Source organism: Spinacia oleracea, chromosome 2 (assembly GCF_020520425.1).
Source record: "Spinacia oleracea cultivar Varoflay chromosome 2, BTI_SOV_V1, whole genome shotgun sequence".
NCBI classification, from domain to species: Eukaryota; Viridiplantae; Streptophyta; class Magnoliopsida; order Caryophyllales; family Amaranthaceae; genus Spinacia; species Spinacia oleracea.
Genome location: NC_079488.1, coordinates 96,114,590 through 96,141,566, shown reverse-complemented (window position 1 = coordinate 96,141,566; position 26,977 = coordinate 96,114,590). Strand labels below are relative to the sequence as shown.

General features: G+C 36.3%; 1 protein-coding gene and 1 non-coding gene across 3 annotated transcripts; both read right to left on the bottom strand.

Moving 5' to 3' along the window:
* Positions 1-3,736: 3,736 nt before the first annotated feature.
* On the bottom strand, positions 3,737-9,189 carry LOC110791483 (centromere/kinetochore protein zw10 homolog). 2 transcript variants are annotated; one of them, XM_021996234.2, is made up of 14 exons: positions 8,535-9,189; positions 8,267-8,404; positions 7,870-8,043; positions 7,465-7,626; positions 6,952-7,185; positions 6,741-6,878; positions 6,273-6,365; positions 5,411-5,506; positions 5,104-5,232; positions 4,912-4,989; positions 4,645-4,803; positions 4,419-4,569; positions 4,092-4,174; positions 3,737-4,004 (listed from the first exon to the last, which is right to left on the bottom strand). In XM_021996234.2, exons 1-14 carry the CDS (start codon positions 9,093-9,095, stop codon positions 3,921-3,923), a joined length of 2,280 nt encoding a protein of 759 aa, XP_021851926.1. In that variant the 5' UTR covers positions 9,096-9,189; the 3' UTR covers positions 3,737-3,920. The 2 variants fall into 2 exon arrangements, with proteins under 2 accessions (XP_021851926.1, XP_021851927.1); XM_021996235.2 differs by lacking the exon at positions 5,411-5,506.
* Positions 9,190-25,472: 16,283 nt separating this feature from the next.
* Positions 25,473-25,579, bottom strand: LOC130468267 (small nucleolar RNA R71). Its single transcript, XR_008928679.1, has one exon. It is a non-coding gene; the product is annotated as a small nucleolar RNA R71 (small nucleolar RNA).
* Positions 25,580-26,977: the final 1,398 nt, after the last annotated feature.

Below are 26,977 nucleotides of genomic sequence, written 5' to 3'. Positions count from 1 at the left end.
CAAACCTCTAAATTGGCCAAATCCTCTAATTTTTTGCCAATCCTCTAACAACCAAACACCACCATTGTTTTTTAAAGAAATTGTACTATTTCTTTTTTAAAGAAACGGTATTAAGGTACTTGTTTTAAAAGGAATGGTATTTGTTTTTGTTTAAGAAATGATACTTTTAAAAAAAAAATGATACTTTCTCTCTCCACTTTGTCACTTTCTCTCTCTACTGTCGTCTCCTTCTCGCTCTATATTTTTTTCTCATTCTCTCTTTACTTTTTTCCTCTTTCTCTCTCTTATTTTTTGGTTCTGATTTTTGTGTTTTGTCTTTTCCTCTTGCAATTTTCCCTAGTTTGTTTTGTTGTGGGTAATATGTGTGTTACCACACATATCAGATATCCGCTTGGACTACCTCATCATTCGGAACCTGTCCAAACCAATTTGGTCTTTTTGGCTTACTAAACACCGTCTCGTGTTACACAAAACCATCCAATCGGTTTACTCATATACCCCTCATATGTTTACTTTTCTGAGTTTCTCTTGTACTATTTGCCTTTTAATTACCTTCTTCCACCTCCAACTTTCCTAACATATTTTTGGCCACAACCAACTTAGGCCACCATCAAATTTCCGCCACCATTGGATAGTAAAGATTTATTCACTTTGAGGCTTTGAGCTTGTGCTATTGTATAAACTTATGCATTTTAAACTTGTGTAATGTCTAAAGACTGGGGGGGTCAGAAAAAGACGGGTTTAGGGTCTCTTTCGTTCTCCCTCACGGATGTGTGGCAAACAATATTAAGTAAAATGAAACTAACTGTGGGCGTTAGCCTCTTTTTACTAGACTTTGGAGTCGCCAATCAGTTTTCAATGACAATGAAGAAAAATGACAAAACCCGGTTATTGTGATACAGAAGTAGCAACTTTTAAGCCAAGCTCACGTATTTGACCACAACGTAACGGTCGCAGGTTCCCTTGTGATCCTTGATGTGGAGATCGCTCAACATACATCTAGCGGAGTAGAGATTGAGGGTTCTGGTGACATTTACTAATACGGGAAGTGCCCAACATTAGCCCATGAAGCGGTCGGTCCTTACTAGTTCAATGTAACGATGACGGGACATGCATTATACTACATTACTAATCTGAATTGCTTTTAATGCACAAATAATTAACTAAACAATGTCGAAATATGATTTAGATTGATTTAAGGTACCTAACAAGAATCTAGATTGTCCAAAGAATATCTTTTTAGGTGTTATAAATAATCAAATCAATGTTGACAGATTTATAATGGTGACTAAAGCAATAAAATAGATTATGGCACGTTACAATATAGTTTTGGCTATATTGCGGTTTTCAGAAAACTAACCACTTGTCTTTACTCGTTTTCCTTTTACGCAACGTACTTTCCTTGACTTGACTAGACTCTTAGGCAGGATTCAGGCTTAGTTTAAGTGCTTATACGGGCAGAGTTCCGCTTAACAAGAGTTAATACAGAGGAACTACGGAATATACGAGACGATTATAGGGACGTACGGAAGGCTTAGACTTACGCTTAAATTGTGTGTAGTATGAGAATTGATTTTGTGCCATTTACTCGGCTGGTTTGAGGTCTTATTAATAGGAAAAGAGTGCCGTGAAAGATAGGGATATTCGCAGTTTGAGAACTGTTAAAAAGGTTATGTGCGCGAATAAATTCTCGTCCACGACACCTAAGCGTGAGAAATTTCTCACGCACAGTCCTATGCGTCAGATCTGCTTCGGAATTTGTATTTGAGTTAGACTGAAATAAGGGCGCGAAATATTTCTTGCGCGTTGATTTTGGCGCGAACAAATTATTGCATTGGGCCCTCTGCGCAAGAATTTTCTTGCGCACGTTTTATTTTCCACGCGTTTTATCCATTTTAATCCGGTTTTATTTCCGAACTAGAACTCTGTTTTACGCTTTTCATCCTTATTTTGAGTCATTCCAAATTAAAACTCTGTTTTCAATATTTTTTAGTTGGAATGCAACTAAAACTCCGTTTGTTGCTTTTCTATCTCTTATAGGAGTTTAAATAGTATAAAACTCATGCAATTGCACGATTTTATAAGTTTATACTGAGATTTTAAACCAAATAATTTGAATGAGTGATGTTAGCTAATTCTTTCATCATAAAAGTTAAAAGTTACGAATTGCATATAATTTACATACGTTGTTTTCTCTTTCTTTCTCTTTTTCTTTTTATAATTTTACCATAGCACTATCTGAAACCATTATAGGTAATCAGCATCAAGATTGTCGGAGTAGGTATCCTACTTTGGATATAGGAAATAGGGTACTATACTCAAGGATATTAAGTAATTGAAAAGTTTAGATCGACCTAAGATCGCACACTCTAGCGCACAACCATGGGTCTCGGAGCCATGAGTTGTGTGTGGCATGGGCCACAAGACCACATATATGCGCGCTAGTGCAACAGGCTACACGCAAGCCCGCAACGTGCACGAGTATAGGCTGACAGCACATGCAACAACGACCTAATGGCCTTGGGCCTTGGTGCCCATATGAGCCTTGACGGCTTATTTATAGTGTTTGTGTAGTAAATGCCTCATAGGTCATTTATTACTTGATGGGCCTTGGGCCATGTGATTGGCTGATTAGCCTTTGAACGGTAAGTGGCTTGTATGTTGTTGTTGTAGCCTTTTGGACTTTTGGGCTGCAGGCTCAATTGGGAGTCAATTGGGCACCCAAACCGATAACATACGCATACTTATCTTGGGATTGAAAGAAAATTAAACATGTCAAATGATATGTAATATTTATTCGTTCAATTAAACCTTTAAATGATTTGGTCATTATTAGTAGTAATGCAAATGAGTTATTTATTTATGTTTGTGGGACGAGAAAAGTAAGTGCAATGTTAAGCCATGTAAAATAGATTCAATAATACAATATACACCGTAGTAGAAAAGTGAGTGTAATGTTCATGGGGTGGGATTGTGTCAAATTTGTTTTAATTTCTTTTGTGTGGTTAATGAAATTTTTATTTTTATATGTTTCACCTACGCATATTTATCTAACACAATATTAACAACAAAATCGTGCATCGCACGAGCTTAAATCTAGTGTTCACAATAGTTTGGTTAATACTAAAAAAAAAAAAATCTGAGTTTTAGTTAATATTTTATGAGATTTAGTTAATATTTTATGAGTTTTTAGTTAGGTGTTTCTGAGTTCTAGCGAAGATTTACCGAGTTTTAGTTAAAAATGATTGAGTTTCAGTTACGATTTTATGAGTTTTAATTAAGATTTTTTGAGTTTTAGTTAATATTTTCCGAGTTTTAATTAAGACTTTCTGAGTTAAGTTAAGATTTTTTGAGTTTTAGTTAAGATTTTTATGTTTTATTTACGTACTTCTGAGTTTTTATTATGAGTTTTTTTAGTTATGGTTTTCTGAATTTTAGTCATGATTTACACTAATTTAGTTGGTACTAACAAAACAAATTTTTAACTTTTTTTAGAGAAAAAAGAAAATTTTAATTTTTTTAAAAAAATGATGACATCGACATGGCACACAGTCTTTTCTTAGTGAGGCGTTCTTAGACAAAAGTTGCCCAATAAAATATCAACTAAACTTCAACTATTGATTCATTTTTTTTTTTTTTTTTGTTCTTTTTCTCCTCATGCACTTCTGTTTTTACTCTGCTAATTTTGTAGCTACTAAAATAATTTCTTCATTTATTTGTTGTCATGGCAACTTCATTACTTTCTGCAAGCACTAAACATTTCATTCTGTGACAAAATTTTCTTCAGAAAATACATATTACAGGGATATGTATTTACAACAAATATGCCCTAGAAATAAAGTGGTGTACTCCGCAGTTCTAGTATTGAGGAGACTGTTTAGGTGTACTAAATTCATGTTTCATAATACAACAACATCCTTCTAGAAGTTGATTCTGTATATTCTGGTCAAGCAATCTTTCCGCAAGGGCGAGTCCGTAAATAGGGCTTTGATAAAATCTACAACCTGCAACAATCAGCAGTTCAGCATTTTGTAAAAACTATAAACCACTCCAAAAACACAGTTTTCCTTGCACAGAAACTAGCATTATACCTCTGTTAAAATAAATCCACAACCATACAAGTCTCCGATTTCCCAAGCTTCAGTGATGGACTTCAATGGCATGTCCAGAAGTTCTAATAAATACCATAAAAACAATATCAAACAACGACAGTTGCATAAACCTTGTGACTTTTTTTTAAAGATGGGACAAAATAGATCAAATCTCATGTGTTTTTTCATTACATCCCCGACATAAATTGGGGCGTTTAGACTACTTGCAATCAAAACCCTTGAGATTGGATGGTTTTGCCCATCTCTACAATGGGGTTATCATGACTTGAGGTGGAGAGAGAGAGAGAGAGAGAGAGGGTACTATACCAGCCAGTTTTAGGATTTTTCCCAAGGATGGGATGTCAGCTTCGAGTGGACGTGAATAGCTCTGATCAGAATTCTTATCATTTTTAATAGTGGTGAGGGCCTCAAGCAATGGTGCCAGACTCTCCAGCAACGATTGAATCAGTCTTTGAAGCTGAAAATACAAGGATAAAATCATCAATTAATTTATTTTTGCTTACATTTCAAAAAAAAAAAAGGTTTTACGCACTTGAAGAGACTCTTCAGCAGCTATATCATCTAAGAGGAGTATGTCTTGCGAAATTCTTGAGAAGACTGATTCCAGAGCCATACACATACACCTTTTGTAAGTTGAAGGTAGTAAGACAGGCTCCCACAGAATGCGAACTTTCTCAATGATGAAAATAACCTGATAAATACAAATAATTTGAGATCATCACAAAGGCAATGTAAGTAGAAGATAGTGTTTGTCAATACAAAGAAGAATAGTCTTGCCACCAAATATATGGTTTATTACCCGTTCTAAACTGAACTTCACAGACTCGTATTGCGGCATTTGGTGAGTATTCTGAAATCCATCAGCACCATCTACAGCCTGAAAATCATGACATGGTAAAAAATAAACATTAACTTATGTGGTGGTTAAAGTTCAGACAGCAGATACGAAATAAATCAAAACAACTTGTATCAATATGAAAGCAACCCATACTTCCTTCAAGTTTGAAATAGTAACTTGAATGTGCTGCTGGAGAATGTCTTCTGCCAACAGCTGCAACCTAGGAGCTATATCAACAAATACAGCATGCTCTTTTAAGAAGCTAGGAAAGTCTGGTCGGTACTGAAAACAAGGATAAGATTGCATTAGAAAAACAAGCCTTTTAGATAGTCCAGTCTTCAGTTCACTGTGCTTGACTAAAACAAACAGAAATTTTTTACTCTAGTTTGGCTTTATGCTATAAAAGGTTGCCGGGAGCGATAATTCAGGACTTACTACAACAGCAAACATTTCTTCCTACCTCAAATGCCAGGCCCAGAATTTCCTGGGAGAGATAAAGACAATCATTGTGCATAAGAACAGCAGCCTGGTTGATGATGTCTCGTTGTCGCTCTAACTTCAGAAGTTAAGAAAAAAAGATAAGTAACAATCATACTTTGGGATGCCTCCATCACCACCTCAAACCCCCCACCCCCCCCACACACACACACAATTACACAAACAACCATTAAGAAACTAAAACATTCCCATTCTGTTTACCATGGCAAAGTATAAAAACTGTTAAAAAAAATAAACTTTGGGGGTTCAAAATCATTGTGAAACAGTGTAAGAGCGACATAAGTAGTACAAGCATATAATATAATCTGTAATGATAAAAGTTTGAAACTCAATGGAGGACTATTCAAGACAAAGGTTACACTTGATGCCCATACCAAAATTCGCAAGCCTAATTTATGGTGGACGGAAATAAGATTAAACCTACAGGTATCTGTTTTAGGGGAAAAGTGTCTTCTAGCCACAGGAGATGGTGGGCAAGTAAAACATTAACAACCATAAAAATTCCCTGACGATAAATCCTAGTTTCAACAGCAACTAAATTACGCATAGCAAAAATTAAATTTTAGAAGCCACCAACTCTTAACTCTCTCAAAAAGTTATTAAAAAGCGAAGTGCAAATTCTGAATACCATGCACGTCTTTGCTAATGTTAAAAAGGTGCCAGGTATATAAGGGAAATAGTACTGTATCCAAATATTTCAGACATGTTGCACATTTGCGCCTATACATGATGTCACAGCTCGGAAAGACTTCTAGGCATGTAATGGTCATTGATGATGCTGAAGTTCTCACATCAATGATTTAAAAAGTCCACAACATGAATACCTTAATTGGAATGGTAGCTTCATACAGCAACAGAACATCCCTTGCAGCATGATAGAATTCCAACGCCACTCTTGGGGATGACAAACAAACATCCTACAAACACGAATTATCAACAAGTCGTATATGCCGTCTTATAACATGCAATCAACAAGATATTAATCCAGCCCAGAGTCAGTGATCTGGGATAGTAGGTATAACTGTGATAAAATGGTGAAGCAAAATGTTCATGTGAAGTAACTCTTAAACATGTCAAGTTTAAAATTTCATGGGGTTTATCAGCTAATCAGAATGATCCATGTATCACATTCAGAAAACATACTAATTGTGATACTTTTACATCAAAAAAACCACTGTTAGGTACAATTCCATCATAATTTGCCCAAAATGAAAGCTTAGTGTGATTATAAATAATGACTAATATAAACAAGTGAACCAAGTCAGAATAATAGCCATAAATAACTATCTTACTTTAAGTGTTTGATGCACCAACTTCATCAACTGACAAGCAGCAAGGGACACTATACACCTCTCTGACGAAAAAAGCAAATTGACAGCACAGTCATTGTATCTGTTATTTCTGAACTTCGGTCCTTTGCTGCTAAACTCCTGAGAGCTAATTGTTAGTACGTAATTCCAGCAGATGAGCACAAAGATATAAGACGGGTTGAATGAGACTTACTTCTGGAACAGTAAAGTCACATTGTAGAATCAACTGTCTAGCATTTGCCAGCATTTCTCTCTTTTTCCTCACAGCAAAGTGCACCTCCACGTTATCAGCAAAGTTGCTTAATCTTTCATCATTCTTATCAGAGTCAGAAATGAACATAACCTCCTTTAAAACAGTCTCAAATTCAGAAGAAGAGTTCATGATCTTCTGAAAATCAACTAACTTTGAAGCATCATCAGGGACAACCTGGGAATACAGAATACAAAAGAGTCAACACTGCAAAGAGAGGTCAGGCTAAACTGAAAGAAATAAAAACAAAAGACCAGCGAAAAGTATGAGACTATGAGTTCCCGCTGAAGCTCTAGCAATCAAACCTAGAGATAGGGTATCAGGTGAACATCATCCCCCCCCCCCCCACGGCCCACACCAACCAGCGATCAACATACATGGAAAAAAGTATTTACATGATGCATGCAGTGAAGTTGAGCATGAGTGAAACATGGATGACAAAGCTGAAGTGTTTACCTTTGAGAGGAAGTTAGAAATAATAAGATCAGACATTCTTGGCCACGTCAACCTTCCGAAACAACGCATCCAAGGATCATTTTCAAGACATATATACTGGTGGATAAACTTAACAACTATCGTCATTCTTGAGAATAGAGCATCGCTATCAATGTCGTCTGTCTACATCAAAAAAAGGGGGTCAATCTAACAGGTTATAGCATGCTGCATTCTTTCCCTTGAATAACATAGTCTATTGTTTTAGTGTGTTACTAACTAATTAAAATTTACCAATCACCAAATTCTTTAATGCTCTTCCTGATTTCTTATATCTTGCTTGTCCGCTTTGGCACTCAATATACATACAATTTGCGGAGTGAAAAGGGACCAAATTTATTATGCTAGTAGTTATATCATTGATGTTACCTTCGACTCTGAACTTGAGACTATCTTCAAGATTTTGTCACTGCCCTCGACCAAGCTACCACTAGATTCTTCCAGAAACGAAACGGGGGAGTTAAAATTCAATGCAGGAGCAATGGCATGCTTGATGAATAAGTCGGCGGTCCTTGCAAGCCCATAATCAAGTATTCCTAGCGCCTGGGAAATGACAATTGAAAACTATAAACTCTAGGAAATGGCAGCTAAATGAATCCTCAAGTCAGCCATGGAATACTCAAATCAAACACTAAAGGTAGCGAGTTTGCTAATGAATATCATCATACATTCATACACTCAGTTAGTCAAGAATAAAGATTTAAACAGCACATTACAGCCTTTACAGGCAAAAACATCTCACTGCATTGAACAAACAGAAACTTACATCCATGGCTTCCATAACAGTACGAAGCTCGACGCCATGAGCCTCACCAACGCCGGAGCGATAAACAACCCGAATTCCGCCAAAATCAGTGTCATAACTCACCGCATTGTTCATAAACTTGACAAGCAAATCTTGAATCTACAAACCCAAATGCAATTCGTCTATAAAAAGACCAATCATCATTAAAAAAACACCAATAAAAACCCCAAACGATAAATAAAAAACAAAATGAAATTGAAAATTGAAACCCTGACCAACAAAAATATACCTCCTCAAAGCAGAGCAACCATTGGTTCCTGAGCAAACCATAAACCACAACTTCCTCATTTTCTCTCTCCTCGTCAACATCTCCAACCCTCAACGCCGTCTTCAAATTCTTAACACATTTCGCGGCCGCAAAAACATCTCCAATCCTCATCAATTCCTTCACATTCCCCAAATTCTCACTCAACTTCACAATCACCCTCATAATTGATGCTTGGTTCTTCGTCGCATCTAAATCAGCAACCGTGGATTGAATCTCCTTCAAAAGCGACAGAATCTGACGATGATCATTGCCGTGGGAGAAGAGAGAGAGAAGAGAGTGGAGGTTGGAGGAGAGAGAAAGAGAGTCGGAGAAGGTGGAGGAGGAGAGAGAGAGGAGATCGGCAAAGTGAGAGTGATGAGAGAGAAGGTAGGATTGGACTGTGGATTTGATGTGCTGAGAATGGGCGTCGAGACGGTGGATCAGAAGGCGGAGGTCTGGTGCCGAAAGCGGTGATGACGGATCGTCTAAGTCTGCTGCTGAGAGAAGGTCTCGTACGTCGATTGACTTCAACACCGCGTCCATTGCCGCCGGTAAAGTCTGTTCACGGCGGTGAGGAGAGATATAATGGCAGGGTTCAATGATCGGTTCAATTTTTCAAAAAAAAAAACGAAGTATAATTGTTTTTTAAACACAAATTCTTATTTATAGGAGTAAAGTTAACTCAAAATGCTTAAAAGTTAACTTATTAAGTCATTTGGTAATATTAATCCAACCTTTGGCCGATTTTCTTTTATTAAGTCCACCTACGACATATTTTTTAATAATCCCACCTTTACTACCCAACGACTTTTATTGGGCCTAACAGGTAATAAACTTGTTGTAGACGGTAATATGTCTCTACGTGGAAGTACCCTCTCTCGATATATTCAGTCATTATCATCAATTCATCACCATCTCGTTGACTTTTTCACCGATTTTCGATCACTTAAGCCCAATAAAAGTTATTGGGTAGTAAAGGTGAGATTATTAAAAAATATGTCGTAGGTGGGATTAATAAAAGAAAATCGGCCAAAGGTTGGATTAATATTACCAAATTTTCCTATAGGTAAAAGTTATCTATTTTTTTTGATAATTTTTTCGGTTTTTTCATGAAATGCCCCCGAGGTTTGCAAAAACGCACCAAATACCCTCGCGTCTTTTGAATCACATAATATACCCTTATTTTTGCGTACTGTTCATGAGATGCACCTTTGAGTTAACGGCGTTAGTCTGCCGTTAGTCGTGTTTTACTATTTTACCCTTAATACGTATTTTTCGACATAAATTCCAAAAAAAAAAAAAAAATCTCAACTTCTTTCTCTTTCTCTTTCTCTCTCCTCTCCGATGTTCTTCCTCCTGCTCTCTGGTCGCCGGCGGCGTCCGACTCCTGCTCTCTGACCGCCGACGAAAGTCGATCCTCTCCTTCCCCTTTCCGACGTCCTTATTCGCCGCTGTCGAATTTGCCCGTCGTGAGGTTCCACTCTCTCCTTCTCTCCTTGACTAGATTGGAATTGCATTTATTGATTTGTGTTGAATGTTGTTGCCGTCATTGTTGTTGGTTTTTGTTGTTATTGTTTTCAATTTTCTGGTTGTTGTTGTTGGGAATTGATGGACTATTAGAGTAAATTTATTGTTTTTTTCGAATCAAAACATAATCCATTTGCTGCTATTTATTGATTTCAGTGTTGATTGTTGTTGTTTTTTCTTGCCATTGTTGTTGTTGCTGTCAATTTTCTGGTTGTTGTTGTTGTCGGTGGAAGTGATAGACTATTAGAGTAAATTGCTTCAAGTTCGTCTCATTGTTTAGTTGGTTGAAAATTCATCAATTTTCATTGAATTAATGTATTTAAGGAACGTTATTTGAGGAGAGTGAGAGAATTGTTTTTGGGTTTTCAACTATGGTTCCAAATTTGGAGTTTCGGTATTCTCATTTCTGTGAACAAGGGTTGAATTAGTTTTGTTCATGAAAAATTGCACTTCTTACGGTGACCTGTGATTCTGTAGCTCAGTAGATGACTGGGGGAGTGCAATTTCCATTATACACTGCTCTAGCTACACCCAAGGCTACTTTTTCTCCCCCAAATGAACAGGTAATAGCTGTAGGTTCATGGATGTATATGAGCACTCTTGAACCTTTGCTATATTCCTGAAGATGAAATAGTAGAGTTAGCTACTTGGCTTCACAACACATGTTTGATAAGGCTAAAAGTTGGGTTGTTAATTACATGTGTATGAGAAAATATGTTGATCGGACTGACTTTATAACTGATCTGTATGCAAAGTTTAAAGAATAGTGGGTGGATATTGTTAAGTTCAATAAAATTGAACCAATATGGAACTACCGAATTATTGAGACTAATTTTGATGATTCTTTGAGCTTGATTTCTCTTATGTTGCAAGAGAATATTTGTTTATATCAGAATAATACCTTCGTGAAAATTTTGTACAAGATAGAACCTGCTGTGAGGCTTTCAGTAGATGCTTGAGGTTGGTGCTAATGGTACTTTTTTGTGTGTTGCAGTGCCGCACCTGCTGCAAGAATGTGTATGACTAGTATGCATTTGTTTATGCATTTCTTTTCGCTCAGAAGGTTTCTTAGGTTCACGTTTCGCAGCCCAAGCTCGAAGAGGAGGTTCAAAGTGTTTGCTGGCAACATCAGGTGGAGGTAAATCTTGGCAAGTACAAGAAGACATTTCTCCCTAAGCAAAGAAGGCTTGTTGTAACAAGTGTTCCACAATGAATCAACCAGTTGCCTATCAAGTTCCTCGAACAGTTGCATCAAGTTCAATTCAATCAATTTCTTATTGGATTTGTTGTTTGAGCATTTCAATTTTCTTTGATTATTACTTCTATTTCATGTTTTAGGTTTAACTTTTTGGTTGATTAATTTGATTAATTAGGTGAACGCTTTGTGGAAATTAAATTCTGCAGTTTAAAAGCATTTTGCGTATTTGGTGCAACTTAGTTTCAAAATAGGTGTATATTGTGCAATAAATTTATAAATAGGGGTATTCTGTGAATTATAAACACGACTTAACGGAGGACTAACGGAAGGTCGGTTTAGGGGTATTTGGTGCAAACTTGGGAAAAAATAGGGGTATATTATGTGATTCAAAAGACGCGAGGGTATTTGGTGCGTTTTTGCAAACCTCGGGGGCATTTCATGAAAAAACCGTAATTTTTTTCATTTTAGTAAAACTTATTTCTTCAAAATCAATAATGATGTATAAAATTAATCATTTAACCCTTTAAAATATTTATCTATCAACTCTTTTTTACTAATATAAAAGTTAATCAAAACTAGGTTAAAATTATAAAAAAATGGATAAAAGTTATCTTGGTGTACAATAAATTTATTGTACACCTTGTGCGCGCAAGACCTTTTGTTTTTTAAAATGCTGTGTACAATAGATATTGTACTAAAATAGGGGTGTCAAATCGGATCAACGGATCGGGTTTGGGTCGAACTCATTGGATTCGGGTTGAAACAGATCGGATTGGAACGGATTAATTTGGCTAACGGGTCGGATCGGATCGGATTGAAAACTTAACGGACCGGATCGGATCGGATTTTTTATTCACGGATTCATATCGGATCGGGTTGTAAACGGGTCGGATTGTAGTCGGTTTGGGTCGGGTCGGATCGGATTGGAATATGACGGATTGTTAACGGGTTTAGTCGGACTATAACGGGTTCGGGTTCGGGTTCATGTCGGGCGGATTCATATCGGATCGGATTCATCAGTAACAAACTAAAACGGGTCGGATTGAAACAAATTTAGCCTGGTTACATTAGATTCAGTTTTATATTGGTTCGGATAATTATCGGATCGGGTTATTTGGTAGCGGGTTGGAATTTGGGTTAGTTCGGTTCCAAATTACATATTATAACATCGATGACTTAATTAGGGGACGAAAACGATAACTAACTTTTAAAAGTAATAAGAATTTAAGATCAGTAATATAAGTTATTGAGTATATTTTATAACTTGGTTTAATACTACCTCCATTCCTGAAAGTTCTTTACGTCTTAGAATATGTGTCAAAAGTATGAAAACTTTGACCGTAGATTCTCACTATTATAATTTATATACATCAAAATATTATCATGTAAGATCTTGTTATATTGGTCTCGATATATATTTTCAGAATATCAAATTTTCAGAATATTTTCAGGATTAAAAACGGATCGGATTAAACGGGTCACGTGTTGAACCGGGTCGGATTAAACAGGTCACGGATTAAAAACGGATCGGATTAAACGGGTCACGGGTTGAAACAGGTCGGATTAAACGGGTCACGGATTAAAAATGGATCGGATTAAACGGATATTCCTCGAGTTGGAACGGATTCGGATTGAAACGGATCGGATCATAAACGGGTTTCGGATCGCTTCGGATCGGATTAAATGGATTCGGATTGTCACGGATCGGTCTGTTAACGGATTCGGATCTTAATCGGATCAATACTAACGGGTTGGGTCGGATTCGGGTTGAATATAATCGGATCGGATCGAATTTCGAAATTTAACTCGCGGGTTCTATACGGTTCGGATTCTAAACGGTCGGACAAACCCATCGGGTTCACCGGATCGGATTTAGAATTGACATACATTCTTCATCTCATGAATTCCTTCTCATTCTTGCAGTCAGGCAATCCCTCCTTGCTAAGTTAAGATTTTGTAGTTTGATATGATTGTTTTATTTTTGTTGTTTAATTGTTGATCAATCTTTCAAATTATGTATAAGAATAATGATTTTGGTTTTTGATCCGGAGGTAGAGTACAAAGGTCGGGTCTTTGATTCGGAGGTAGAATCCAGGTGCTGGATTGTTCTTCTAGAGGTGTAGTCAGGCTGACGAAAAGTAAATCGGAGGTATAGTAAGGTTGCTGGATAGCATTACCGAATGAAGGAAAATCGTCTCGGGTAAATTTTTTGGAGGTGGTGTGGGTATTCGGTTTCCTCCACCGAAAATCATGTTGGACTGGTTTTTTTTTTTCACAATACGAGTACGGCAAAAACATTACACAAAAGAAAAATTCGAGTTGTAAATATTACGTACGGTAAAATAATCATTGTTGTGTAGTTCACTATTTTTGTCCGTAGATTTGTAGGGTAAAGTGAAAGTTAAAGACTTTTTAGAGTTAGAATAGATTAGAACAAGGGCATTTAGGAAAAATAATACTCTGTATTTAAGTAATATTTAGTTATTTTGTATTTAGGTAAAATACTACTCGCATTTAGTACACCCCTAAATATTTTGCACATAAGTAAAAATGTTATGTCAAAATGTTTGAAAGTTACGTCGTTCTAAAAGTTATTTATTTTTCAGTGATAAAATTATTCGTTTTCATAAAAATCATCCCTTCAAAATCACTAATCTAATTTAATTTACCTCTGTTTCACAATACATGCAACAATTCTTTTTTCACGTATTCCAACACGCTTCTTTGGACATTAATATCACTAATTGCATATAAGTTTTAAAAAATTAAAAAATTGATATTTGAAATCCTCACAATGGTACGAATTTAACAACATCTCATTTTACTATGTTTTTTTCTTACATGATGGTGAAAGGAAGACTGTCAAAGTTGGTTAATAAATAGTATCCAAATGAGAAACGATGCAAGTATATAATTAAAGATGTCATGTTTGCTCAGTTATTAGAGCGTCATGTAGAAAATCTTTAACTTTTAGCCAATGAGAAAAAGAATTTCAAATTTATTTTATAATTAAAAAATGTGTATGCCACGTAGATAAATAATTAGGTATCACATGCATATTTAAATTAATTATTCACTAATATATAATTTTAATACTTCGTAATTAATTAAAGAATAAATCTAATAATATAATAAAACTCTACTCACAATAGTCTTCCATTCAAAATCAAATACACTAATGCCGATCTTTTGGGGAAAAAATCATCATAATTTCAGTTAAGTTCAAGTCCAATAGTTCAATTAAGTTCAGGTTCGTCCAAGAAGTTCAGTTCAGTTCAAGTCCAATAAGTTCATTCAGTTTAGTTCATGTCTAATAATTCCAGCTTAATAATTCAATTCATTTCCAAAGAACAGGTTAGAGCAACTCCAATGGTTGGAAAATGAACCTGCTCATGAAAAAAAGAATATATGAGCAAGTAGACCACCATTGTTGCAATAATGACATCAGCAGCTACTAAAATATTGTAGCTATTTTGGGCAGGTAGCTCAAAAAATAAAAGGGGAAAAATATGAATTAAATATTATAGGGAGCTACAAGGGATTATTGTATCCCACCAATGTGAAAGTTTGTAGCTTAAAATAATTGTAGCTAGAAATATGATGTGACAAACTTAGCTACATCACCTTGTAGCCCACCATTGGAGTTGGAGGAAGTAAAAACACATATCTGATATGTGTGTCCAAATACATATCAGAACATAAGACAAAATAGGAAAAAGGACAAAAAAAAAATTAAATGGTACTTTTCTAAACACAAATGGTACTTTTTTTTACAGAATGGTATTAGAATGGTACTTTTTTTACATGAATGGTACTTCCTTTTTTGTCTTTTAGCTATTTGTCTTTTAGTTGATATGTGTTTGTTGTTGCATGCCCGATATCCGCCTCGACGCACTCTTGGAGTTGCTCTTATACTTCAACTTTATTTATGTTATTAATATTTTCAAATTAATATAATTTATTGTTTTCTTAATTTGTTATTACAACTTTTCCAATTAATACTAATATACTACGTAGTTTTTTAATTCTTGATATTGTCATTATCATTATTATCATCATTATTAGTATAACTATATTTTCATTAATTAACAACTAAGTTTGGGTTAGTTTAGTTTAGGTTCAATAAGTCCAGTCCTAATAAGTTCAGTCCAGTTCAGTTCAGTTCAGTTTAGGTCTAATAAGTTTAGGTTTAGTTCATGTTCAATAAGTTCAGTTCAGTTCAGTGTCAAATAGGCTTGCAATAAGTGATAGGTTGAGTGCCTGGAATATTCAGTACAATACTATTTGTTGTCTTTGTGAAAAAAGTGTTGAATATGTGCAACATTTATTTTGTCAGTGTTCTTATTCAGCAGAAGTCTGGAGTTTAGTATTCCAGGTGCTGAATTATAGTAGCTAGGCAAGCTTGTTAGTGGAATGAGGAAGTTGCCATTGCTAATAAAATGTGTATAAAGCAAGACAATAGAAACAAGTTGTATGGTACGTAGTTGCTTCTATGAAGTTGTTCGAGGCATTTGGATGCAAAGGAACAACACGATTTTCAATGTTGTGAAGCTAGCTCTTAAGGAGAGAGAAAAAATTAAGAGCTAGCTTTTAGGTGAGAAATTTCTAAAAGAAGAGATAGCTCTTACAAATAAGAGCTAGTGCCACATCATTGTTTTTGTATAAAAATATAATAATAATAATAATAAAAAAGGGTAAGAGAGCATAAGAGCTAGTATTAAGAGTTAGTCCATTTCCACAATTTTTAAGAGGTGTCTCTTATTTGGAGTTGGTGCTTAGATGTCATAAGAAATAGTTTAAGAGCCCCTTAAATTAGAGTCTTCCCTTATCATTGCTCTTAGAAAACTGCCCCATTTCGAGATATCTCAGCTCTATCCTTTAGAGTTATTGTGACGAGATCTCATAATGAGAAATCTACTGCCGTAATTTGTTTGTAGGTTGGTTGTTTGTGCTGAGCTTTGTTTTTGAGTTTTTATTTAACTTCTTATACTCCGTAGCTTTTTTGCTATCCTTTTGGTAATATAATATTATAATTCCCTTTAATTTATTTGACAAAAAATTAATAGGAGTAAAAAATGACTATGACTTATATTTCTTTTAATAACATCATCATCACGAGTTATGTTATTGGAGGGATGGTTAAAAAAAATGCGGAGGAAACATAAAAAATTGATTTATTTGAAAATAAACATTAATAATAATCTAACAGGATCTCAATAATTACATTTTTATCTTAATTTAGTATAAATGAGAAATTAAAAGATAGTCAAAATTCGAAATAGGTTACGTGTCACTTAAAAGAGAACGGCAGAAGAACAATACAACGAACATGCTTTGTCACTAGCAAAACAAAATGTTGGTACGAGTTTCAAACAAGAAAAAAGGGCTAAGTTTGTAGAACATGAACATTGTTTTCTGAGTCTAGCATAGTGCACACTGCATACATATGGCCATGGGAGCTCATCGTATTCACGTGGCAAAGCGAGGGGTAACAAACTTAATTAAGTGCGTATGTTATGCTTGGTTTTGTGTTGCTGAATTCGTGTTAAACAAATCACCACGTATTCCTATATACTCCGTTAGTCCGTAGTATATATTGGCTATATAAACTACTCAACTAAGTGAACTAACACAATGAAATATTTGGAGCAACTATGACTCCATTGCTAAGACTACATTCACTTCACTTGTTCGGATCTAATATGAGTTTTTTAACTTCTAGTATATTCTGATCTGGTTTTATGTGATCTAATTATTCATATTTTATCTGATCTGTTTTGAATCTTTCTAACTTGGTTGACATGATATAGTTTAAGGTTTTAGTTTTTTCGTTGTCTGATATGAATTTTCTAATTTCTAGTCTGGTTAAACTTAATGTTTTATATGAGTAATTTTTCACCTTTTCTGATGTGATATAATCCTAACACTTATAAAGCTTCATACTTTGATTATTATTCACCCAATAGTGCATTTACGTGCATGTCTTTCATTTCTTTCTTTGTTTTATTTTGTCTTATTCTTATTAATAGAGTATTTACGGTTTCACCCTTCCATTGCTATACAAAATGTATTGTTTTATTTGGGTATAATTTCCTATATATTGTACCTTCGAACTATCAATTAAAACGCATATGGTTTATATTTCCTGTTACATGTAAATCCAACATCTTACTTTAACATATCATTTCTAGCATTTACCATAAATTGTAAGTTCCTAGCTTTTAAGTAACATTTACAAAAATAATTTTGTATACCTTGGGGATCGTACGCGCTAGCGCACGATCCAACAACTAGTTCTAACAAAAGTAAGTACTCTGTAACTAGCAATAAGATTAAGGCAAATGAAACATATAGCAGAAATGTTTTGTGTGTGTTGGTGTCGTGGTAAACAAATCGCCACATACACTTATATGCTTAGTCACTTGATTGCTGGAGGTGTCGAGCCGTCCAGGGTTTCCCTTACTACCTTTGAGGGTTCAAACTCAAATGCATGGAATAATATTTGTAGGATTCTAAGTTTTTTTTTAATGTAAAATCAATCATTAATAAAAAGTCATATGACATCTACAACAGAAATCGAATTTAACAAATACATAATAAATTGAATAAAAAAGAGGTATTCCTTCATCAAAACTACCAGCGTTTGAAAGATCTTGCATTGTGGGACATCTCTCGCACATATCGCTGGAACATACAACCTTTTCGGAGAGACGGTATAAAGATTTGTTGTAGCCGCGATGACGGGTTCCATCCGATTCATCTAAGTCAATTTGAAATTTTGATAACTGGTTCAATCTCGTATAATTCTTTATCAACGAACCGAATTCACGACGATACTCCAACAAAACTATACTAATACTAAAACCCAAATGCTCAAGTAATCCCACCATAGGGGAACTTACTACACTCACTAATCCCACCATAGGGAAACTTACTACACTCAAACGATGTAGTTTTATTGAATCTAAAGCCAAACACATGAATAATTAAACCAAAAGGACCGGAAATAGCCAAATTTCCGAAGAATTTTGACTACTTCCGGCCTAAAAATCCTTTAAAGTTTGTAAACCCTAGAAAGAAAAAAAGGAGGGAGGACGGCTGGGGTTTTTCGGGTTAAGACTACTCTCATTCTAAGTTCATACTGCGCATTTGATGTTCCTAACTAAAAGGTTTTTTGTCCGAAAAATATAATGCGACTTGATACTTTATAATTTGATCATAATATATTTACAAGAATAGGTCTAATCTTATTAGATATATCTCGATTTTATTATAAACATGAAAGTTTGAAGACTTTTCAAAGTGCGTAGTTAAAGATAATTGCTTTTAGGATGAAACGGTGCTAGATTTATGTGCAAGTGGTAAAATATTTGTTTTTGCGTAGAAATTTCAAGTGTAAAATAAGTGGGGAGCTTGTCCGAGTTGGCGAATGACGTCCTATCATTGGGTGACTCGTGACCTACAAAATCAACAAAGTGAGCTATCTTGGGGGTGTTCCTGAGAAAACATCTCCGAAGCTCAAGTCAGTTGTGTGTTGCAAGATAGAGAGAGAAAGGAGAGAGAGGGATAGAGTGTATGTGTCAGAACTCATAAGAATTGAATACCCGACAGGGATGCAGAGTGTCACGGTCCGAATGTTTTGACACCGGATCCGTGCGGCGCACTCTTGCCTATTGGCGGCAAGGATGCAAGCTGCCTTGTGCGGAATAGGTGTCTTGTGACTCGTAGGGGCACGAGCAAGCGTCTGATTCTGAAATGGCGCTCTTGCCTATTGGCTACAAGAGCGAGAGACGAGGGTCGACCGGGGAGCTTGTGTGCGTACAGCAGGCACAAGCGGGACCGGCGACGAGAACTTATTTGTTTGTGGGACTTTGTGAGATTTGGGATGCTTTAGAGCAAGTGGTAGCACAATATCTATAAAAGGCCTACAACAAAATACTAGTAATAAAGCGATGAAAACAATTGGTGAGAAATAGGAATTCATTCATTCATACCCCCATAGAGATTTATTTTGAATTAGCTACAAACTATCAGTGAACACTGAATTTGACAGAAACATACTAATTCTTTCTAGAGCCTAGAAACTAATAGAAAGATTCTAAAAAGCACTAGATAAGCAAAATACAAGTAAAGAAAGATTGGATTCTAACACAATGAGTGACATCGATGGTAAATAAATGTATTTGTCGGGATTATCGTCAAAGGTATTTTGATAATTTCACATCCTAGAGATGTATTGTTAATTTTCTTGTTCGAATGTGGGTCCCACACAGGGGCCCGAACAATATGTCTGCCATTAATTAAAGTGGGATTGTAATTGGCCCAATGAAGATTATAATCAAATCACCTTAGATTTTCCTTAATTTATTCAATATTCATCATATATGCTATATACGTGTCCATAAGTGTGTATGTCATACTATTGCTAGCTGTTTAACAACAAAATCTAAGGTGAAGGCCGTGAAAGTGTTGCGAGACTTACGACACTCGTTCATATTGTGTGGTGGCAATATAATTGCTGAATTTGCCCACTGTTTTGTGTGCAAAACTGCTGGTAACTGATATTTTGCTGTTAAGTACAGAATAATGTGTAATTCCAATCTTTCAGGGATTGACTTGCTTCATCATATCGTGCTATTGTCTTTCGTTATTCACTTTAGAGCATGAGCAATGGTCAAACTACAGCTTTTGCCACATTAGATTTTAAAGTTATTGGCCCTATTTGACAAATAGCGGTTAGCTGTTAGTTGTACCGGATTATATTAGCAGTTTTGATTAGCTATTGGTATTAGCTTGTTTGACTAGCTGATTGTATTAGCTGGTTATGTAAAAGTGTTTGGTAAATAGCTGATATATAATAATTGTTTGATTATGTAAAATTACCAATAAGGACATTAACTTATTTAATTATAGAGAATTAGTAATTGCTAAATATATGGATTTGTATGTTAGATTTTTATCGGAATAAAATGTACTAACATGAAAATAATTAAACAACATTTATATAAAATTGAAAATTTGTTAATCCCACTAATAACTTTTACGAAAATAAATAATTAAATGTCTAATTTGGAAAATAGGAATAATTAAGAGAAAAAAAAAAAAGTTTACAGGACACTCTTCTAAGAAACTCATTTTTTTCATTATTATTATTATACATCATCTATTTAAGAAATAAATGTCTAGTTAAATAATATAAAAATAAAAGGTAAGCAAAGTATTAAAGTGAATAAAGAAAAGGTAAGAACCGTGTTATAATTTTGTGCATGATTTTTTTTCTTCTAAAATCACTTATTTAATTTCTCTAAAGTCACACTAAAAGCATTTTGTCTAATATATCTGAACTTATTTGAATTTATCTTCACATTAATTTTTGGCTATAATAAGTCAAAGGCAAATTTGCCAAAAAGGACGTTTTATAACTCAAATTTTGCGAGAAAGGACCTTATATAATTTTTTTTGTGAGAACACACCTTAAAGTAATTTTCTTTTGCGAGAAAGGACCTAAGGGAAGTTTTCGGCATTGACTGAGCTTTTCCGGCCATTGACTTGCACGTGAGCAGCACGTGTGGCTTACGTTGGCTAAAGACATTGATTTTCCCGAGTCTTGAATTTTCAAACTTGATTTTATTTCGATTTTTTTTTTCCAACTTTAGCTTTTAAAGCTTGAATTTTGGAGGAAAATTGGGTGTGATTAGCAATATAAAGTCACACGTGCTTCTCATGTGCAAGTCAATGGCCAAAAAAGCTCAGTCAATGCCGAAAATTTACTTTTGGTTGTCTTTCGCAAAAAAAAAATTACATTAAGGTGTGATTTCACAAAATAAAATTATGTAAGGTCCTTTCTCGCAAAAAAAATTACATTAAGGTGTAATTTTGCAAAAAAAATTATATAAGGTCCTTTCTCACAAAATTTGGGTTATAAAAGGTCCTTTTTAACAAATTTCCCTAAGTCAAAATAAGTTGAGCATTACAAATCATTCATAATTCCTCTAACAAGGTTGTTAAACTCAAATAAGATAAGTTTAACAAATATAAGGACTTCTTAAACGGTAATAGAAGGTTCAGTGGACGATCAAGATGTTTAAAGTTCGAGTCGATCTCAAATATTTTTGACATTTTGTATTTTTCTATCATTGTTTAGCTTCATCTTCTATGTTGGTGCAAGGGTTATTACCTTCATTGTAATTATTTGATTAACCTATTGCGAATCGGTGAATCCAATGATAAATGTATGGGCGTGATTGATATGGGTGTAATTTTTGCAACTTGAGTACTAAATTGTCTTTTTATCTTACCTAATACAATCCTCTAATTGAAAAAGTTCATTGGAGCAACTTTTTTAAAATTAGAGTACTCATCCCAATCCTCTATTTCAATCTTCTTACTTCCAAACAACTAGATTAGAGGATTGAATTGGTCAAAACTCTAAATTGGCCAAATCCTCTAATTTTTTTGTCAATCCTCTAACAACCAAACACCACCATTACTTTTCTAAGCTACAACTTCTCCCTCTGAAAAACCACAACCTATTGTATCATGATCACATATGAATCATTTCAATTTTTTGCTCTCACAAAAAGAGTAGTTGGTCCCACACTCCCACTTAGGGATGCTAATGAGCCGAGTCGAGCTCGAGTTTGGCTAAGCTCGACTCGAACTCGAAAACTCATAGTCAAACTCGACTCGACTCGAAAACTCGCGAGCTTAAAATTTTCAAACTCGACTCGAACTCGAAAACTAAACCCGAGCTCGAACTCGACTCGAAATCGACTCGAAATCAGCTCGAAAACTCAAAGCCGAGCTCAAAAACTAAACTCAAGCTCGAACTCGGCTTGAACTCAACTTGAAGTCGGCTCGAAAACACAAGCACTCGAGCTAAAACTTGAATCGTAATCGACTTGAAAACCCAAAATTGAGCTTAAATTCAACTTAAATCAAATTTAAATCTTATAAAAAGTAAGTTTATACCCCAAATCAATATATCCATTAGCCCAAATGAAAGCCAATGGAAGTGATTTGTACACTTTCATACTCAAAGAGTAATACTTATAACCCTTTTCCCCTTTCCTCCCTCACTTATTTACCAATGTGGGACAAAGTTAATATAACATTTTCTTCTTTCCTCCCTCACTTATTTACCCATGTGGGACAAAATGAATATACTTATTTCCTTCTTTCCTCCCTTATTTATGTACCAACGTTGGAGTAACGGTAGAAGACATTTTGACTGCCAAATAGTGTAATCCATATGGACGAATTAGATTATTTTTTTTGTCCTTAATAACTTATTCATCCATTTAGGAAGAAAAAAAATATTTTTATTAAAGAATTAAAAAACATAAAATGATGAATAAAAATGATAAAATAAAACATTTATATTTTTATAACACTTTTTATTATGTATATATAATTCGAGCTTCTCGAGCTTTTCGAGCTTTTCGAGTCGAGTATCAAGTTGCTCGACTCGACTCGTTAAATTTCCGAGTCGATCTCGAGCTCGAGTCGAGCTGATTCGAGTCGAGTTTTGACCGAGCTTTGACCGAGTCGGGTTCGAGTAGCTCGCGAGTTCGGGGAGCTCATAAGCACCCCTACTAGTCCCACTTGAAGTATTAAATATTACCAAGCCTGTAACTCCGTAAAGTTACAAGGTTTGCAAAGTTACACCATGTCCTTTTCCACAATGGTTGAGCTTGTAGCTCCAACTCATACGGAGTATTTGCAAGCAAGGATTTCAGTCTCACCGCTGATGTTGCTCTTAGCTTCCTTTATCTTATTCTAATTATTGCTTTCAAGTTTTAATTAACCCCTTTTTGTTCCCGTCTTCAATGATCGATTGTGGGGGCGTTTTGTTCACCTTTTTTCCAGGTCCAATAAGTTCAGATAAGTTACAATAAGATCTAATAAGTTAAAAGGAAAATTTGTAAATATTAATCCAACCTTTGCCCGGTTTTCTTTAATTAAGCCAGCCTATGCAATATTTTTGAATAATCCAACCTTTATGACCCAACTACTATTATTAAGCCTGGGGGACCGGTTACCTGTTACAAAGTCAACATTTAAAACGTTGACAACCTAAAGTTGATTTCTGATATGCATGTTTTATATAGTATTTTTACCCCCGTCCCTTAGTACTTTTATGTGTCAAACGTGCTCTTAGGAGCCGTTTCTAGTACTAATGTGTGTTATTGAGTGTGCCTTGAGTTTCAGGTTTGATTATGAGAAATTGGTCTTTTTAGACCCGTTTCATGTTGATCTAGGCCACTATATGAGCCCGAGGAAGTTCGGGACCTCCATCGTCGACTTTCGGGAGCCTTGGATGCTTATGGTTGAGCCCCGAGAGTTAGACTCAGTGATATGGGCGAGCTACATTGAAGATTGCAAATCGCCCTGGAAGCTGAGGGCGAAATGCAACCATCGGGCGGAATTGAAGCAATTTGGATTCATCAACGCGCGCCCGATCGGGCGCAGCTCGCCCGATCCGGATCGGGCGGTCATCCTGGAGCCTATGTGGAGAGTTCACAAACCGCCCGATCGGGCGGATTTTGGCCCGATCGGGCCGACTATCGAGTGGATCGCCCGATCGGGCGAAGCGACGCCCGATCGGGCGACGCCAACCTCCTGCACTTATGCGCGAGTTTTCTTTCCGGTTTTTGGCTTGTATTTTGGGCAAACTATAAATACTAGCCCCTTATATTTTTAGAGACATCTTATTTTCTAGTATTGAACCTTAGTATTATTTTTCCTTAGCCTAGTTTTCTCTCTAGTTTATGCAAAAACACTTAGTTTAATTCTCAATAAAAATTCAAGCTTTCACTTCCCTTTGTTCTTCAAATAGGTATTATTTCTTATTTCAATTCATTGTCTTGCTTTAATAATGCTTTCAATTATGATTATTGCTTTGTTTATTGTCAACATGCTTGAGTAGTTTAATTTCTAGGGTTGGGGATCCATGAATAATATGAAGGGATGATTGAATGATTATGATTGTTGGCATTGTAATTGATTCCTATTGATTGGTTTATTTCACTATACAATTAGATTTGCGCAGGTTTAATTGTGGTAGTTATGCAATATCAAATTAAGATGCGAGAGATGCAATTTGATGTTTAGGCTTGTGTCAATAGGTGGAATTAGAGTTAATACGTAGCGAGAGCCCGTTAGTTCTAAGTCTATGATTAGTATCGACTTGAGAGAGCATGCTAGTCTAATTAATTACTTTGTTGATTATCGTGATTGCTCAATGTCCTGGATTATTATTTGTTGGCGAACCTATACCCTAGATTCCTTAATATATTGATTCATTCTTGTTTAATTATCGTTCGTAGTCTTAGCTTACAAACCATCAACCAACTTTTGTTCACAATAGTCTAGATTAATTAATTGATAGTAGAAAGAACGCCTGTTTCCCTGTGGATTCGATCCTGACTTCCCTTGCTACCTAGCTAGTGGACCTTAGGTTATTTTTGATTAGGTGATACGACTTTAGCCTGTCAAAATTTGGCGCCGTTGCCGGGGAAACGGTTTTATTTTCTGTTATTAATTGTTTTTCTAGATTATTGTTTGTTACTTCTCAAGGGACTCCCGTTCCTAGAGATCAGATCTCACGACTGTTTTCTAGTTTTTGCTTGTTTATGCCCAGGACTGTCCATACCAGCGATCTGACTTTGTTCGATCCTGAACCTGAACGGACCTTTCGTAGACGGCGTAGATTCGTTGAACAGTTGAGAGACTATTCTGACTCTGAATCCGACTATATGATTAGCAATCTATTCCATACAGATTCAGAGACGGGTGACCAAGCACCACCACCGCCACCCCCACTTGTGCCAAGGCTTACAGACTATTCTAAACCGAGTCTGTCTATGCTTCCCAAGGCAATCATGCCTTCCATTGCGGTCGAGAATTTCAAGATCGAACCCCAGCTGATAAACATGATCGAGAGACACCAATTCGGTGGGGAAAAGGGTGAAGATCCTAATCTCCATATTCAGTCTTTCATTCAGTATTGTGCCACCATTAAGCAGAAGAATTTAACACCGGAGCAGACTATGGAGATACTCTTTCCATTTTCATTGAGTGGGAAGGCAAAGCTATGGATTAACAGTCTCAACCGCGCAGCTATGAAAATCACCGATTGGAATTCCTTGGCCCTTGCGTTCTATGTTAAATATTTCCCACCTGAGAAGACAACCCGTCTGAGGGGTCAGATATTAGGTATCTCTCAACAAGCAGATGAGAGTTTGTTCGAGGTTTGGGAAAGATTCAAGGACTTGTAAAGAGAGTGCCCACACCATGGTCTGGAGGACTGGTTCCTGGTTCAGCAGTTCTATAATGGTCTGGGTAATGAGTCTAGGTGTCTTTTGGATTCAGATGCCAGTGGGAGATTTATGCAACTGGAGGTGCCTAGAGCTTTAAAGGTGATTGAGGAGATAGCCATCCATAGTGCCCAATATGGGAATCCTAGAGGTTTTGCCGATCGTGGTGTTAAGCATGAGATGAACTCTATTGAACAGCTTACTGCTCAGCTAACTGCCCTACATCACAAGCTGGATAATATGCAAAACGCATCTTCCCAAGCCACCCCAAGCTAGTGTCGCCGCAATGAGTGCTCAGTTGGCCAATGTCTGTAATAGTTGTGGGATGCAAGGTCATTATGCACCGGAATGTAGGAGCTCTATTGAACAATGCAATGCACAGGCCTACAAGCAGAACAATCCGTACTCCAACTCATACAATGAGGGGTATAAAACGGTTTTTTCATGAAATACCCCCGAGCTTTACAAAAACGCACCAAATACCCTCGCGTGTTTCGATTCACATAATATACCCCTATTTATCCGTACTGTTCATGAGATGCACCTAACAGTTAACGGCGTTAGTCTACCGTTAGTGGAGTTTTACTATTTTGCCCTTAATTGTGTTATGACCCCCATTTACTTACCTTCCCTTTGGCAGAAACTCAAAAAAAAAAATCTCATATTCTTCTATTTCTCTCTCCTCTCCCCTGTTCTTCAAGCTTCAACCTACTCGAAACCCAGTAATTCTGGGTAGATCCGTCCGATCTCATATTTTTTTATTTCTCTCTCCTCGCTGGCGTAGGCCGATCTCTGGTCGCCGGCAGTGATCCGGAGGATCACTTAAATCAGATGCTGATGGTGGTCGACTTGGCTTCGCGGAGGGTGGTCGTTTTCCGGTGGCCGCATTGGGAAGGTTGTCGATTCTCCGGTGGCGCGGAAGTTTCGCGGCGGTGTGTTGGCTGGGAGGGGGTTGTTGATGGCTGCGACAGTAGGGTGGTGGTTGCTGATGGATGCGACGGGGGTGGTGGAATCTGGGTGGTCTTTCGCATCCACGGATAGGTTTGCTGGCGCGGGTGGTTGCTCTTGTGTTGGCTGGGTCGGGTATTTTAGCCCAGCTCGATCCACCACTTGAGTTTCTGTGACATTAAGCAAATACTAAACTGCTCCCAGATCTCCCTTGAACTTGTAGCAACTCCGTACACAAGCTCGTGTCCTCAAGAATCCCAAACCAAATTTTTTATGGAATTCTCAACGGACTCCCGCGCTGAAAGAAAAGTTCCATTCCCCACAGGTTCATGGTTCGGTCCTCTTCACACTTCAATCTGTTCCTTCATAAGCGTAACTGGGATACATGGCACCAAGTCCTGATAAAAAATTTGGTGACAAACAACCAGAGATTC